Consider the following 17,507-nt stretch of genomic DNA (forward strand, 5'->3'; position numbering starts at 1 on the left):
AGAACCAGAATCTTCTTTTTGTCGCTAATGTGGTAAAAGAAGAAAAATGGCTTGTTCAGCACATTTTAATCAAGTTTGTGTCTGGAAACCTGTGTTTTGACCTTTGAACTCTACACAGCAGAGAATGTATTTAATAAGAGAGGCAGGAAGTTCACACCACATGTTGCTCACAGCCAGAGAAATCCACACGTATAAAGAAAGTGAGCCGAGTTTGTACATAAATTATGTTTAATAAAGTGACATGAATGAAAGTTGAGAAAGCAGCTTAAACGCGTCAGGATTTAGAAAGCCATCGTTTTTCCTATGAGCACAGAGAAATATCTGCTGGTTTAGTCCTGGTGGCCGATTTAGAGGTTTCTTCAAACAAGAAGGATCTCAGGGATAAACGGTCCTTCAGAACCTTACTGTTACTGTTACGGTAGCTGTGCTTCCTTGACCATATAACTGCACAATTTAACATTTCAGAAATAAATTTGAGTAATTGAAACTAGCTAATTTAGAAATAAATCTCAGGTTTTCAATAGAAAGTTTCAGTGCTAGCATGATGTGGTTTTCCAGCTGTATTGAAATCAGTTTCTTTTGCAAAACTGCAATGGAATCACTTAAAGTTATTCCTGTGTGATTTTGACTTCGTTTCTTACTTGATGACAACAGCGCAATTGCAAAGTTGTATTTTTCAACATTAGCAGAACAGCGACAAAGTTTTTGTGCAGATTTGTAATGGAAACGCAGCTAATGTTGCGCACCATTTCAGGCAACATTGGTTCCAGATTTAGGCCCAGTGAGCGACTGGAGCAAAGATCTGAGTGGAAAGGAAATGAATTCGCAGATTAACCGGCCATCACCAGCTGTTCCTTACAAGAGTCCCACAAAAAAAAAGAAAAAAAAAAAAAGATGGGCTGTCCAGAACCTGAGGACCTCTCACAGAGAGCTTTAAAAACACCTGGAGTTAGCAAGCAGATGTTTCCACTTAAATACAACAAGTGTTGTATTGAAACTAGGGCCTGGGCAATAAATCAATAACAATATATATCATGGCAGACACGCAATCAATATCGATAGAATATTCACCAAACTCTGATCCAGAACCGCGCAGGGGGATGTAGGCAGAGGAAAGGTTTTAGCCGCTTAAACTCTCACAGTTAGCTAAGCAACGTGAGTGGCATCGACTAACTGGTTGCCAAGCAACAACCTACTGAGTAACTTACACAGCAGCGGTTTCAAGTTTCCCCACCGTGTCTGATAACTGCTTACAAATAAAAAAACAACGACGTGGAGAGAAAACCGTTGATAAAGTCACCGGTTTGGCAATATTTCAGACATTTACAGCAGAAAACTAACCAATAATTATTGATATCGACTAACATGATGAAAAGCATATATCGTGATACGTTTTTCAACCCTAATTTAAAAAAATGTTAACTCCACAAAACTCCACTGCTGAAGGGAAAACAACAAAGCAAGTTGAAGCTCGTTCATCAGGATCAGCTTATATGGCGAAGATGAACTGGAAATATTTCCTCTCAGTTTTGCAACTGATTAACGAATCGTCTCTGTAATCAATCCCAACTCTGCTACTCCTCTTTCCTCTGAGCGTGTCCGTTCACTTCCTGTTTCCCCAACTTTCCCTCCGCCTGCAGTTTCCGAACCATCTCCATGGGGCCCTTCCCCATGAGAGCCGACGGGTGCCTGTAGGAGCCTCCCAGCCGGTCCCACAGGGTGAAGTACTGGCCGTAGTTGTAGTTGTAGAAGAGGTGATGGTCGGTGTGGTGGGCGGAGCCGTTGATGACGCCGGTCATACCGGCGGGGACGCGGTAGTCGCCGTCGTGGATGGAGATGGTCCAGATGTTGACGAACACGTACAGAGCCAGGTAGAGCAGCTTGTGAAGGGGAAACAGGAAGGGGTAGATGTGGTAGGGCAGGCCCTGCAGGAAGCCGTCGACCGGGTGGAAGGCGTGGCTGGCGAAGGGCGTGGTGATCTTCCAAATGTGGTGCGGCTTGTGAAATGTCTGTTGGAAATGAAGAGAACAGAGATCAACACATAGTTCCCACCGGTCTGACCAGGAAGTGATCTATGCTAATTTTTCTAGTTTGGCAGCCAGTGCTATAGTAAATATCACTGATATTTATCTCAGTATTACACACAGGTGAGCAGACACTCAAAGGTTGTGATAAAGTAATAGTTGTAGTTCATAAGTTAGATAAGAACAAGGCGAGAGCTGGTTGGAAGCTGGTGGCTTGTTTATTGTTGTCATTAGCAACTCCAATGCAAATGCCTGCCAAGATGGCCGTCAGTTACAAAGTTCAGAGAAGTGTGACATCACATGAGAACTATCCATTCAAACCGAAATTAATATTCCACTAAAAAAGGAAGAAAACCTCTGATGAGAAATCCAATTAACTTATTAATAACTCATTTCTCTCACTGTCTGACATTAATTAGATGAAACTTTTCCCATTTTAGATCAACTGAAACACTTAGAATATTTAATTACATTTAGGTATAGTATAATTTAAATGTAATATTAAATATTTGATTTAATTATAATTTCATTTATATTTAATATTTAATTTCCCTTTGGGATTCATAAAGTATTTTTGAATTTGTGTTTGAGTTATAAACAGAGTGTCTTTCAGATTTTCAGGCAGCAAGTACTAAGGTTAGTCTAAGAGATTGTCTTTTTTTAAACTGCAGGAATAAGGTCATAACTTTAGCAGAATAGAGATGCAATATTACCAGGAAAAAGTCATAAAATGACGACATAAATGTCACTTTATGGGAAAAAAAGAACTTCCATAGAGTTTTTAAGATCAGACTAGGTCGGCCAGTCTGTGGCTCTTTTTTCTAAAGTCCTGCTGCTGATAATAATTTAGTGCTGATGTCAGAGGATCAAGTTTTCCCTTCTTTGTAAAACGTACCGAAGTATAACTTCATTTTACCGCAATGTAGGAGTTCTCAAAAAATTAGCACTTTTCTCATAGTAGTATGATTTTATTCTCATATCACTGCACTTGTTCCTATATTATTGCTCTTGTATCATATTGACTTTACTCTCATAATATTACGACCTTCAACAGAGGTGTACCCACCTTGTAAATAAGCTTATGGTGCAGGAAGCGGTGGACCCAGTAGATACACATGTCAGTGAAGAACAGGAAGGAGATCATGCTGAGGAAGAGACCGGACCAACCTGAGAGCACAGAGGAGACGTCAGTCCCACAGCAGGAGGACTCAGAGACAACATGGAGGACGATCAGACAACATGGAGGACTCAGAGACAACATGGAGGACGATCAGACAACATGGAGGACTCAGAGACAACATGGAGGACGATCAGACAACATGGAGGACTCAGAGACAACATGGAGGCTGCTTTCCTCACCCAGCGGGGAGTCGCTGACGTTGTCGTACAGCTTGCTGTAACCTCTGACCTCAGCGAAGAACAAGGCCACGGTGGGGATGCTGATCCAGGGCAGGGAGGTCATCGCATACTTAATTTCTCTCTGAACTTGATTCTGCAAAACAAGAGGAAGATAACGCGTGTTAAACAGAAGTTCAGCGGTGCAGAGATGAGGCTGCCTGGCTCTAAGCGGGTTTCTTTCAGTGTGGATGGACGCTGAAAGGCGACATGCAGGGTTCAGACCCGGAGCGAATCGGGACATTCGGAGAAGCTGCTTGGTGGTGTACTGGTGGAAGTGACTGCAGTATCAAGCAGGTCAACAACGAAGTATATATATTCAAGACTTGTTTAGTTTATCAGGGATGGAGTCAGTATGGGTCAGATTAAAAAGGTACATTTTTGTTAAACAAAACTATTAGTAAATAAAAACTTAGTCAGGATTAAATCGTCTTCATCTCCTGTTAGACCAAATTTTATTATATGAAAACTTAAAGAGTTGAAAGAATTTCTTGTACAAGATCAAGTTTTGAGCATCTTTCTAAAAACATTAATAAAGTTCCCAATTCCGAAATTTTTGCACACTTGTAACCTGAACCCTCAAACACATATGTTCACTTTGATTGAGACTTTTTAAACATCCAAAATAAATGAACAAAAATAATAAATAAAATGTATTAATAACTCTCTGTAAGCAAAGTTGCTCATTAAGCTCAGAGGAAAAAAAAAAAAAGAGACAGGAGGAAAACAAACAAACTACCTTACTGCTCAGATAAAAACTATCCACCTCTGAACAGAATATCTGGTAGCTGGCCCTTTAAATCTCTCCAAGGAAGAAAGGATTGGAAAGAAGAAGGGACAAAGTCCGCTGGTCTGCCAGGTGTTCTGTTTACCTGTGCTACCCGTAAATCCGTCCTACCTTGTGGCAATGCGCACATCGATGCTACGTCACATGCTGCTTACTCAGCAGATTTCTTATAAATACGTCCTACCTGTGGAAGTATCGTTTCATGTGTTTTATTTAATCAAAGATTACGGTAAGCTTAATTTAATTTATTTTATACCTGGCTTTCATTGAGCTGCTGTGTTACTTCATGTTTTTAGTTTACATGACAGGCAGCTTGCAAACATATTTACAAATGGCTTTAGTTTCACCGTCTGCAAAGTCGTTACTACTGTAAACAAGTCAATGTTTGGCAGTTAATTTTATCCCTATATTTTAAAATATTTTAGTTTAATTACACTTTTTTATTATTATTAAACTTATGTAGGATTGAAGCTGTGTAATAGCCGTGTAATATTACTGTATATTAATCATATCCAACCATTTCAGGAGCACAGTGACCTGCCCAGCTCGGTGGACACATTGTGGCTGCGCTGCATCTGATAAGAGACATACAAAGTATTAATGTGCAAAAAAGAATTACGGTGATCTGTTGTCTGTATTTAATTTAATTCCAATAAAAACCTGTTTCCCCCTGTCTGATACTGTTTTATTCTTACAAACACCTTTGTATTTAAAATATGTTTAAAAAGGTAGGATATTCTAATAAAAGGATTAGTGCAAACATCTATAGCTTTTCATTTTAAACGGGTAGGATACTCAGATGAAGGAAGTGATCTTCTTGTGGTTTCGTCATGGATATAAATTGTTCCAGTGCTCAGCTAAGCTTAACTCCTAAGCTTCCACTTCAGTCCCGTCACTCAAATAATGTTATCCAATGTATTTAACATGAACACAACCCAATATAGTTTTCTCTTTGTAAACATGACGGTAGCAGTTTTTGACACGTAGCACTGATAGACTTAGAAGTCTATCCGCGCTACGGTAGGAAAATCTGACGAGGTAGCACAGACGGTCAGAACAGGGCTGGCAATCACTCCGTTACTACGGCAACCGTGTGGCGACATACCTCCAGGAAGTGAGGGTGTTTCATCAGATTGTGATCAAAGATGAAATAGTAGCTGAACGCTCCCAGGCCGAGGTACAAGATGGTCGCCCCGAGGTTGGTCACCACCAGGAGGCTGATGATCTGCCGCAGGGCGCCGTCCTCGGCCCACGACTCAGGGTAGACGTAGGGCGTCAGGACGTAGTGGTCGGCCACGTTCAGCACCAGGTCCATGGCTGCTTCTGGTGATGAAGGCACTGAAACAGAGAAATGTGAAAACTTCTTCCTTCCACCAAGCTTTCCATTAATATGGTGAGTTGGAGAACTGTCAGCTTCTTTACAAATACACTTTTGTGCTCAGTCAGTTCCCCTGCAAGATCAGATCAAAACATTTCGCTACAAAAACACATTACTTTTATTGCTCTACTGTAAAATTTGACTGAATTTATGGTTTTAATAGCTCTAAAAGCCATACTGCACTAATGCATTGCTGTAGTTTAATTACTGGACTCCAGATTATTTACGTAGCGGGGAATAAAACATTTCATAACCCGTCTTAAAAGTAGGTCAGTTATTGCTCTCTTAAACAGAGCAAGACTCGTTTATCTCGTTAAGCTCGTTTAATTAAGCGAGTCGTTTAGTTAAACGAGTTTAACGAGTTAAATGTTAAAACAACATTTCTACAAAAATCTCGCTTAGTTTTGTAAAACTGCATTCATTATTAAACAGAAAAAAAACAGTAAAAACTAGCATATAGTGACATAAATTCTTGTTTTATAGAAAACTATCCGCTGAGCCAATAAGATTTAAAACTGGACGAGAAAAGCGTAACATTTCCGGTAACAACCGACACCAAAGATTTCTCTGAACGCTTCATTTTGTATTAAAAACATGAGCTGTGGTTTAGCAAAGTAATTTTTAAGACTTTCAGAGCAGTTTCATCAAAGCTACTCACCTTCCTGCCGCTGTGTGCCTTGTATTCTGTATCAAAGGTAAGCGGACGACTAAAGGAAGCTCGCGGACCAATTAGAACACATCTAAACATTGCTTCGCATGAACATAGACCAATCAGCGTTAAGCAAGCCACCCATGGTAGGATTTTTCTCGTTTCTGATTGGTCAACGAAGAGGATCTGATCATGGCGTTACAGACGGAACGACAACTGGACAAAAACATAAAAAACAAAAATACGTAAAACCTAAAAAGGCGATGAAAAGTAGGAAATCATAAACAAAAACATTTAAAATACTTTAAATAAGTATACAAAAATGTACACATACAGAATAATATAAACACATTAATATGCAGTTTTTTCTGTTTAATAAAAATATGCAGTTATGCTAAATGACTTTAAAAAACTATATTATAATTTACAGTAAATTGTCTGCACTTCACTCGACAGAAATTGCTATTTTTATTGCCTTTGCAAATCAGCCATAACAAAACTTTGCTTTTTTGACCAAAGAATTACAACATTAATTTTTATAGTCAAAGTGAAATCTGATTTTTACAAAAATAATGACAATAAAATTATTTGCCATGAAAGCAGTCAATCTTGAAATTTGTTTTAGCATAATTTTGTTTTCTGTTATTAATTTTTTTTTTACTTTACTTTTTAAAATATAAGATATGCGTTAAAACACTTTATTTAAATGGTATTTTTGATGCTCATTTTATGATTGGCTGCCAGTCAAATTCATGAAGCTGCTCTGTATGGAGCTAAATTGGGGCCATAAAGTTTGTTTCAAAGAATAAAAATGAAATTGAAAAAATATTTTGAAATGGGGAAAAAAAAAAGTTTGAAACCCAAAATAGAAAGATTTGAAATGGAAACGCTTCTGACAATAAAATGACCGCGGAAACAGACACAGCTGCGAAAAAACCCCCAAAACCTACGGCTGACGGCTAAAGGTTGTTACTGACAGCGCTAAAACCCACCTCATGCCTCTGACTGGTTGTTTCTAGAGAGCACTGGGAGAGGGCAGAGGAATAAAATTATTGTCAGATAAATTCTCAAAATATTGACCGTCTTAACAAATATGTACTTTTTGTTAATAAAAGTTACATACTGCAGCTTTAGTTTCACGGAGGAGGGGACGGGCCAGGAGGGACATGGCAACAGATATCTGTAATGTAAATGCAATCTAAAGCAGGACTATCTGAACTGACAAGAGGCTGTTTTTTATTATAATTTTATAAAGATTGCTTGAATTTCTGTCACTAATAAATATATTATTTTGTTGTGTAATTGTAAATAGAGCAGTGAGACAGGAAAAATCTACATAGCCTCCCTGGAATGAGGGAGCCTATGTAGACTTCCTCATTCCAGGGAGTCTACATGGAGTCTCTGGAATCTACGTAGCTTGTCACTAAACACAGTGTTGCTCACCGTTTTCACTGGGGCATGGAGGAGGGATTATTCTGATATTGGGGTCCTTCGTTCTTTAAATGCTAATGAAAAGGAGGCAAACAGTCTGTAGCTAAGCTAATTATGCTAAATGGTTGATAATCTCACTCAGTCAACCCCCCTCTCTTGGAGAAAAACTGGGCTACAAATTGACACTCTTGTATTTTTTCTCTCTCTCCTTTTGAAAATCTGACTTTATTATTTTTCTGGGCAGCATAGTGACTGCCACAGTCGTTCTTGTCTCCTACTGCCTGCTGCTGAACACCGTCACCTAAGCAAGAAGGAACCATTTAATGCAGATTCAAGGCAGGTTCAGTGTAAATATGAACGTGTGCGTTTTGTTCTGGGAATGGTAATATTTACTTTTTACTTATAAAAACAATATAAAAAAACAACAACAACACACGATATAATTAATTTTGTAATTGACAAGGCTCCAATTTTTTATATTTGAAAAAAACAAAAACAAAACTATTGTGTGGAGGGCCCCCTGTCGGTCAGGGGCCCTTGGAATTGTCCTAACTTTCTCCCCCTTTACGGCGCCCCTGGCTGGGCATTACTAGATGATAGAGGTGGCAATGTTTCTGTGGCACCAAAGAACTGAAGCTACACTTATAACACCTTACAATGACTTATATCAAGATAACAATTCAACATTAAAATATTAACATATGCTATAATTGTATATATTAATATATTTTTTGCCTTGTAAGAGTGATTTGTAACTGAACTATGTACTACAATACAAGGTGCCCTGCATGAATCTTTTACTATTTAGCTGGTGCAATTTGCAACTTCTGGAGTCCAGTTTATCTCACGCACCAGCGCGTGCATCCGTCATTGAGCCTTCGTCAATGATCGTCATGGAAACGACGTTAGCGTCGGTAACCCTATAAATGACGCTGACCTTCTGAAATCTTTCCCTTTGCTACGGGACTTTTGAAGGAGACGCCTGAAGGAGCATAACGCCTCGGAAGGTTTGAACCTAGTGAGAAGTCTGCTTTGCAAAACTTGCTAAAGAAGCGCTTGCTGAAATACGCACTTGCTGAAGAATCCCACAACCCGGGAAAGATGGATCCTGGCCAGGAGAAGAACCAGCAGGGTGATCAGCTGGAAGGTTAATATCATTCTTCTACTATTTTAATAAACAAAAACAAGTTATTAGTAAAACAATAATGAATCGTTTAGTTTATTTTGTGTTTGTGTGCATTTCTTTTAAAGAAATACTGCCTGCTGTACAAAAAAAGACAAGTAGCATTCTTGCTAGCGTAGATCTTTCTTAACTAATGAGCCTTTTTCTTGACTGAATTTCCAGGAAATGTCAGGAATGTTAAAGTGGTGTAGTGATTTAAGAAACTTATGTATTTAATTATAGTCAAATTAGTTGAATTAATGTCAAATTCGTGAAAAGGTAGCCTGCTCGTGACCGTTATTTTTTGAAAAATGCTCTGTTCCACTCAGTTTCCATGGATACGCCAAATAAAATACATTAGCTATTTAATGTTACTTTAAAGAAAAACATTTAACAACACGTATTTTCCCCTTTGATAGATTGTAATTTAATTGTTTAGTTTTGCTATTTTTAAAGAAAGGACCTGTTTTTTTAAGCATATGCTAAAATGTGCAAATTGATTGAAACAAAGGTGCTATAATGAGAGTCAGGTTTAATGACTTTGTGTTCAATGCTTTATTAACGCTGGTGTTTGAGAATAACTGCTATGCTGATTTGAAAAGAAAGAAGAAAGAAAAAAAACAGTAACATTTCTGTTCAGTTGTTGGAAAATTAGCTTGTTTTTGACCGTTATTTTTTGAAAAATGTGGTGATACACACTCGGTATCCATGGATACGCTGAATGAAATGCATTAAACATTTAATATTACTTTAAAAAGCATTTTTTAAAAAGATATTTTCCCTATGACAGTCTATGATTTGATTTAGTTTTATTATTTTTTCAAGATAAGGACATGTTGATCTGTTTTTTCTTTAGCATAGCCAGGAATGCTAACATGGATGAATTGATTAAAAAAGCTAAAATGATGCTATTTGGTCTAAGAGTATCAGGTTTGATGATTTTGTAGTCCAATACTTCAAAATTTTGTTGACTTCTTTGAAAAATGCAGCTTTAATAGGTCTGTTTTGCATTTGTGGGATGAAACAAATTTGTGAGTTAATTTAAATGGTTTTGTGACTTATGTGTTAGCTTATTGAAATTTGTGGATAAATGTCTGGAGTGTTAGCACTAGTGTTTGGGAAAAAAATGTTATGCTGGTTTGAAAAAAAAAAAAAAAAAAACGGGAAAATTAGCTTGTTCTTTATTTTTTTAATGTCCTGACAAAACATATTTGGTTTCCATGGCAATGACATCAGACTTGTAGAGGTTTATTAGGACACTCAAGGACGGTTTACATAAAATCAGTACTTTCTATTCATGCACACGTTCACACACTGATGAACATGAAAAGCTAATAGATTGTAGCCACAGCTGTTTTATCAAGCCATTGGCCCTTCTGACCAACACCAGCAGGAAAGGTGGGAGAAGCGTCTTGACCAAGGACACAACGACAGAGGCGGGCCACTGCAGGGCAAACTCCTACACCTGTTGCCCCAGTAATAAGCATTGTGTGTGTGTGTGTGTGTGTGTGTGTGTGTGTGTGGGTGTGGGTGTGTGTGTGTGTGTGTCATAGTGATCATCAATCAAAGCTGATTTTCAAATACAAAATAATAATTTTATGTGAAAATCAAATCAGCTTTTGTGACTTTGGTGTCCAATTCTTGGCAAACTGGATGGTTCTTTGTCCATTTTTTTTTTTTTTTTTTCAAAAATGCCCAAACATATTTAGCTTCCATGGATACATTGCAGAAATGATATAAAATGACTTCAATAAAAAGTTAAGAAAGACAAAAACTTTTCAAACATGTACCTCCTATAATATCTCTGAATTATTTAGTTTATCTTTTTTCGATCTAATTTTAGAAATGTCACAAAAGCTCATGGTGATTATCTTATTTCGATTTCAGACAATATATATTTTTTAATATTTTATCTAAAATAGATAAACAAAACTAGATTGTTCTTGACCTATTTTTTAAAATAAGCATGTTTGTTTTCCATGGATGCACCACTGATCTGAATACAATAAATGAGTCTAATACTTAGAATATGTAAAACATTAATTTCTAATGATAAATTTCTCCTGTGTTATTATTAAATAGTTTAGTTTATATTTTTATTATTGTTCAGTTTTATATTCTAAGAAAGAGAAGTTTTGAATAATTAGTGGTTTACGAAATGCTGTGTTGGTTCCTAGCATGTTTGGAGCTGTAATATATTTTCACGCTGACTACGTTTTCAGAAAGAGTCAGCAATATTAATAGTGGTGTAGTGATCGGAAAACCTATTATTTTAGTTTGAGAGAATTACTTTTGGAGAATCTTGTTGATGTTCTTTGTCTCCATGGAGATGGTAATATTGACAGAATTGAAATTCAGAAAGACTTTATTAATCCCAAAGGGAAATTAAATGTTGTTGTAACTCATTAACTAAGCTTCTTCAAAGAGTTATTGTACGCTGAAGGATGGTCACGATTGTCCTTATGTATTGGATTTGGAGCAATATAATTGTGAACATTCATCTGAGTTTATTGCTGGGTTGTGTGCAGCCATGATCTTCAGACTGATGTAATGAATTTCATAGCACTACCTTCAGCCATAACTGAGCCATTTGGAGTAATATTAACATGTGATAATAAGACTTTGAGGCATCATGCACACATAAGGGATGCAGGTTAATATCTTAATTATTTTGTCTCGTCTATCTCCAGACAAAACATAATGGCCATTTTAACACTGGATATGGATTTCTAAACCAGATAAACAGTTTTATTTTTGTAGGAGCCCCTTTTTACTGGAAACGGACTGGAAATTTGTGTCGGACTGTTTATTTAGATCCCCAGTGTTTAGACTCTGATGTTTACAGATGACCATTTCTGCTGTTGACCATATGTAGGAGTATATGGGTATTTATTCATACTGTAGGATTTACTGATGGGGTGTCAGAGAAGCTGTGGTTGTGGTTCTGAAAATTTGTGGAGTTCAGAGGAATTTAATCTAATTAACTACAGTTCACATTTTATTAATTTAAAAATGCTAATGGAGACATATTAATTATTTTTCAATTCTTTTATAGTATTAAATTTATGTAAGCAGTACTTTAAGTTTAATAGTAATGAATGGCTCGTGTATCTTGTTTTGGCTATTAAGATAAAACAGATCTGTCCATCAGCACCAAAGATTTGTGAGAATTTAGGAAGGTAAACTGAGTAACTTGTTGCAGTGTTTTATTTTATTCACACTAATGGTATGTAAGATTAAAGGTATTTTATTAGCTATTAAAAAGTCCTCAACACATCACATACTTGTTTAATTCATATTTAGACATTCTCAAACCTGGGCTGATGTATTTTGGTATTTCAGTGTTCTCTTTAAACATCGCTTTGGATTTTTGTCAAGGTCTTGATAATGAACTATAGTTTTTTCTTGTTTTCCTTCACAGCTCATAGTGTAGAGCTTCCAGCAGATGGATCCCCAACGTTGGAGGAACATCCAGACGGCGGTAAGGATCTTGGTAAGGTGCGGTCAGATGTTGACCCTCAGATGTCTGACAACGTGGTTTCTGGAAATCATGGCGAGGCGTCGAGGTGTAGTTCACCTCCTCTGTCTGAGCCCATTTTGAGTCCAGATGACTCCAGATCTATTGGTACTTCACAACGTCATCAGGTAGGTTTGGTAGGGGATGTGACTCGTGTGACATCTGGGACCAGCGTAAACAGAAAGAGGCCAAAGGACAGTGACTCTGAAGAGGAGCCCCCTGCCAAGAGGACCAGGGAGAGTGATGTTGATGAAGAGGAACCTCTTCTCAGTCCCTCCACAAATACGTTGTGTGAGGATCCCGTTCAGTCATTTCCACTCTCCATTCCCTCGCCCATGACATTCTGGCTGGATCACATTAATTCACCCTTCAGTATTTCACCTCACAGTGCATGTGAGGATCCCGTTGCTGAAGTGGAGCTCCCCTCCAAGAGGTCCAGGGAGAGTGATGTTGATGAAGAGGAGCTCCCCTGCAAGTGGACCTGGGACAGTGATGAAGAAGAGGAACCTCTTTTCAGTCCCTCCACAAATAGGTTTTGTGAGGATCCCGTTCAGTCATTTCCACTCTCCAATCCCTCGTCCATGACATTCTGGCTGGATCACATTTATTCACCCTTCAGTATTTCACCTGAGAGTGCATGTGAGGATCCCGTTCCGTCATTCACTGTCCTCTGTCCCCCACAATGGATGGTGCATGAGGATTCTTCTCAGTCATCCTCTGCCTCCAGTTCCTCGTCCATGTCATTGTTTGGGGATCACCTTTTTTCACCCTTCGGTCTTTCACCTCAGAATGCATGTGAGGATCCCATTCTGTCCTCCCCTGTCGTTTGTCCTTCACCACCAACATACTGCAAAATTCCAAGTTCGTCATTCCCTTGCATATGTGTCTGGATGAAGTCTCAAATGGACGAAGAAGAGGAACCTATACCTTCAACATCTGGGATTGGATCTGACAGAATTAGAGGAAGAGTGAGTTCCAGACAAGTGTTTTTTAGACCTCATTACGACTTGTCAGGTGATGACTCTGATTAGAGTGGGATCTTGAAAAACCGAAGACCTACCTGAGAAGTCCCATTAGGAAAACGTAATTTCTCTGTTGTTTTTGTTAAAGCCAATGGCTTTCTAGCAGGACCGAGGATGCCTTAGGTAGCGTCTTGCACCGGGGCTTTTCTTTGTCCCGCTGCTAGATTTTTTATGTTATGTTAGATGAAAATCTTTAAGGATAAAAGAAAGAGATAAATATTTGGTTAGGGCTTGGTCCAGTGACTTGGACCACCATAGATACAGTTTATTCTGAGGTTCTGGTTCATGGTCCTCACCAGTCTCCAGACTGCAAGCTGCTCTGTCAGTCCCAGTCAGAGCAGCTCGCAGTGAGACTGCTTCCTCCAAGATTCCCCTTGCGGTTCTGACTCTGTTTTCCTCTCTACTCTCCCATGTTTCAGGGTGTAATCGCGGTGCTTCCCCCCACGATGCTCTCTAAAATTGTTCTCATCTGTTCCTCCACTAATCCAGTTTCCCAGTTTTAATCTTTCAGGTTTTAGCTGCTCATCGCTGGACTCTTTCGTCGTTGTCCATGTGGTTCCTGTCCTTCTGGTTCCCTTCTTGTAAGTGCATTCCACAACACATAATACTGCCTGCTTCCTGCTGGCATTGGGGACCATCAGCTTTACTAAATAAACAGAAATAAATTCTCTATTAGTAGAAAGATGAACTATTAATCTCATAAAACAAATAGTTTATATGGCCATATTCATGTGTTGCAACACAGAAAGATCACAAATAGAGAATAGACATTAAAAAATACAGACACTAGTCTCTGATCCCAGGTCCAGACTTCTCAGATCTCTGATGTTCTGATCATCCCAGGTTGGATCTCCTGAGCCTGGATTCCTCCACCTTCAACACCACCAGTCAGGAGGAGGAAGATAAGAGAACCCAGCTGACAAAAAAAGTAAGAACATTTATATCTACACAACATAACTAAACATTTCAGATGGAGCTGCGTAGAGTTGAGCTGAAAGCTAGAAACTGGTTCTGTCTGCTGTCCATGCATATTTTCCTCTTTAACTCTGTTGTCTTTTCTCTTTATTTCATTTCTCTGTCAACTCATGTCACATGACTTGAGACTTGAGTTGACCAACAATTAAAGAAGAAGACCTGCTCCACCTGGTAACTTACTGGTGTAACAAACTGTGGAAAAGGTGAGGACATGAAGATGACTTGATCAGAAAGTCTCTTTCAATCATCTATTATTTAGACAGAAATGAAGGAATGTGTGTCTGATCATGTGTTGATTCTCTAGCATCACCAACAGCACTGGACCAATCAGGAGAGAGAAGACACAGAGGACTTAGGAGACAGAAAAAGATTTAACAGGGGGACACCTGAGGACGTGTGCAGAATAAAGAGACAGAGATCATGTGAAGGTTTTCCTCGTCAGCCTGTAAACCTCCACCTACACACCACCAGTAAGGTGGAGGTAGATAAGAGAACCCAGTTGACGAAAAAAGTGAGAAAACTTATTTTTACCTGGCTAACAATTTTAAATATGGATGAAATCGATGTCAAATTTCAAAACTCTTCTTTCTTCTGTCCATGTTCTCTTTTTTAACTCTGCTGTCTTTTGTCTTTATTTCATTTTTCTGTCAACTCATGTCACATGACTTGAGTTGACCAACAATTAAAACAGAAGACCTGCTCCACCTGCTGTTCTACTGGTTGTAACAGATTATGGAAAAGGTGAGGACATGATGATGACTTGATCAAAACGTCTCTTTCAATCATCCTTTATTTAGACTGAATGTGTGTCTGATCATGTGTTGGTTCTCCAGCGTCTCATGTTGAAGTTCACCTGTTCCTTGGTCAGACGATGAATATTAAAGAATTTTAGAACCATTAGAGAAAACCCAGCGCTGGTTTCTGATCCCAGATTCAGTTTCTGCAGATCAATAATGTCCCAGGTTGGATCTCCTGAACCTGCAAACCTCCACCTTCAACACCACCAGTCGGGTGGAGGAAGACAAGAGAACAAAGTTGAGAAAAAAAGTAAGAGTAACATTAAAAGTAACATTTACTTTTACACAACAAAAAGTTTTCAATATGCTTGAAGTTGAGGTCAATATTCAAATCTGATTAAAACTTTCTGCTGTACTTTCTCCTTATTGACCCTTTTGTTTGATTTTTTTTCATTGAGTCAATTCATAACAGCAGAGCTTTGATGAGCTTTGTGCTGATGGAAGGAGGATCAGGAATAGAGCAGAGGACCTGCTGACCTACTGGTTCTAGTAGATTCTATAAATGGTGAGGTCATGATTATGACTTGATCAGAAAGTTTGATTCAATCATCTGTTATTTAGACAGAAATTAAGGAATGTGTGTCTGATCATGTGTTGGTTCACTAGCATGACTGAAACTAGTCAACAGCACTGGACCAATGAGGAGAGAGGAGACACAGAGGACTGAGGAGACACAGGAAATCCTGCTGGAAATCCAGAGAAGTTTCCTGATCCCATGACGATGAGTTGATCAGATACGGTGACCAACAGGTGCCAACGTGCAGCAAACAGGTGAAACGGCACAGAAAAAGTGAAACTAAAAGATCTTTTTATAAACTGAACTTGCTTATACCATCACTGAAGCCAAAAACATGTTTCCACCATTTTTTCAAGTGACAAGTTGACTAGTCAAGGGACAAGTGTGTTGCTCCATAGATTAATTTAACACTGAAACCATTTGTGTTTTGTGTTTAAAAGACGATTCTACTGTGCAGGATAAATCAGATGTTTACTGAAGGGGCAGTATTATGTATTTTCCAGGCACATAGTGTCATGTTATTGCACAATGAAGTACCTCTGTTAACTATGTTAATTAGTTACTACTTTGTTGCAGTTAAAACAAGCGAATGTAGGGTAAGAATCGACAATAGCCAGCAGACAAATAAGTAAGACCCTGATTCAAGTGCTTGACTTGAGTTAGTGGATTTGCAATATTACCTGTGCTAAACAAAAAACAAGATTAGAGATATAAATTTTTATGTGTGACTGTAAAACACATCCATTTAATATGGATGCTCTTTTTAGCATCATTAAAGTGATGGTTGTTGTAAATGTTTTCTAGATTCAAGGATGGCCTTTCAACCCTGGATGTCATTTCTGCTTTGGAGCTTCATGCTTCTGTGTTCAGGCCCTTTATGTGCACAAGTGTGGAAAAGCTGACATCAGAAATGTTTGAGGAAATCTTTGAGGTTCAGCTCAGCGAAAAGGGCAGCACCAGACGACAAGAAGAAACCAGACTGCTAGGATTCTCCTAGAGACAGACCAAACCTCGCTTTCCTGTTCAAACACTATCAAAATACCAAAGCCCAAGACATACGATCAGTTCCAAAAGAGACATGAACTTTGGGATACAAAACTCTTTGGACTTCAAATACAGAATCACAAAACTCAAATGTGGATGTTGGCCTGTGAAGGAAGTTGTTAACTTGTGAAACCTGCTCTGTCAAAGTTCTGACTCTGCTGCGTTGTGGTTGTTGGACACACACCTTTGAACTTTAGACTCGTTCATTTCCGAGTCTTGTGTAGTTTTCCACATAGGATTCCCAAGTCAGTGGATGCATTAGGCCACTGTCTCTGGAGGTCCTCAAACTGTCCCTAAAGACGGTCATGGCCACATTGACTGCTGTTTGACTCGGCCATAAACTGTCCCAATTCCTCCTGGGAGTCTGGGAACCCACAGTCTGTTCTGCCAAACCGAGGAGTAAAATATGCACAGGACGCATAGATTAGTTATATATTTACATTTCTTCATTCAACTGTCACTACCAACTGTTATGAATATTGTTGAAAACTGTTGTAATGCTTGATTGTATTTATGTCATCAGAAATTGTTACAATAAAAGTGACATACTATTATCACATGGCTGATTTTTTTTGTTTTGACAAATTATTTTTGAAAGCTGCCAAACAGGCAACAAATTAACCAGATGTTAATTAAATAAATGAAAAAAACAACAACAAAAAAAACCTTGTTAGGTAGGTGGTACATGACATCCGGTTTACCAGTGAGACTGTTTAGCAGGTCTGATGGTATTTGTAGTCCATCTTTTCTTGCTTTCATCGATGTCACATTGCAGCAAATCCATGAACACAAACCGCACTAAACACATC

General features: G+C 38.5%; 2 protein-coding genes across 7 annotated transcripts; one reads left to right on the top strand and one right to left on the bottom strand.

Moving 5' to 3' along the window:
* Positions 1 to 206: 206 nt before the first annotated feature.
* Positions 207 to 6,304, bottom strand: sc5d (sterol-C5-desaturase). Its single transcript, XM_028032120.1, has 5 exons — positions 6,243 to 6,304; positions 5,312 to 5,544; positions 3,384 to 3,516; positions 3,091 to 3,191; positions 207 to 2,009 (listed from the first exon to the last, which is right to left on the bottom strand). The coding sequence occupies exons 2-5, from the start codon at positions 5,519 to 5,521 to the stop codon at positions 1,575 to 1,577; spliced, it is 879 nt and encodes a 292-aa protein (XP_027887921.1). The 5' UTR covers positions 5,522 to 5,544; positions 6,243 to 6,304; the 3' UTR covers positions 207 to 1,574.
* A 1,970-nt stretch (positions 6,305 to 8,274) lies between these two features.
* Positions 8,275 to 17,252, top strand: LOC114152589 (uncharacterized). 6 transcript variants are annotated; one of them, XR_003597163.1, is made up of 7 exons: positions 14,327 to 14,543; positions 14,645 to 14,851; positions 15,012 to 15,081; positions 15,174 to 15,393; positions 15,536 to 15,642; positions 15,744 to 15,908; positions 16,459 to 17,252. XR_003597163.1 is itself a non-coding variant. In XM_028030518.1 (6 exons), the coding sequence occupies exons 1-2, from the start codon at positions 8,766 to 8,768 to the stop codon at positions 13,372 to 13,374; spliced, it is 1,173 nt and encodes a 390-aa protein (XP_027886319.1). In that variant the 5' UTR covers positions 8,275 to 8,765; the 3' UTR covers positions 13,375 to 13,946; positions 14,209 to 14,293; positions 15,536 to 15,642; positions 15,744 to 15,927; positions 16,459 to 17,252. The 6 variants fall into 6 exon arrangements, 3 of the variants coding, with proteins under 3 accessions (XP_027886319.1, XP_027886318.1, XP_027886320.1); XR_003597164.1 differs by having other exon boundaries at positions 15,174 to 15,387; positions 15,550 to 15,642; XR_003597162.1 differs by having other exon boundaries at positions 14,330 to 14,543; positions 15,174 to 15,387.
* Positions 17,253 to 17,507: the final 255 nt, after the last annotated feature.

Source organism: Xiphophorus couchianus, chromosome 11 (genome assembly GCF_001444195.1).
Source record: "Xiphophorus couchianus chromosome 11, X_couchianus-1.0, whole genome shotgun sequence".
Taxonomy (NCBI): Eukaryota; Metazoa; Chordata; class Actinopteri; order Cyprinodontiformes; family Poeciliidae; genus Xiphophorus; species Xiphophorus couchianus.

Excerpts from the sequence above, each read along its gene's own strand:
- sc5d (XM_028032120.1), bottom strand. The coding sequence starts at position 5,521 with ATGGACCTGGTGCTGAACGTGGCCGACCACTACGTCCTGACGCCCTAC. Across the intron at positions 3,517-5,311 it reads AACACCCTCACTTCCTGGAG|AATCAAGTTCAGAGAGAAAT; the intron begins GTATGTCGCCAC and ends CTTGTTTTGCAG. Across the intron at positions 3,192-3,383 it reads CGTCAGCGACTCCCCGCTGG|GTTGGTCCGGTCTCTTCCTC; the intron begins GTGAGGAAAGCA and ends CTGTGCTCTCAG.
- LOC114152589 (XM_028030518.1), top strand. The coding sequence starts at position 8,766 with ATGGATCCTGGCCAGGAGAAGAACCAGCAGGGTGATCAGCTGGAAG. Across the intron at positions 8,812-12,247 it reads GCAGGGTGATCAGCTGGAAG|CTCATAGTGTAGAGCTTCCA; the intron begins GTTAATATCATT and ends TTTCCTTCACAG.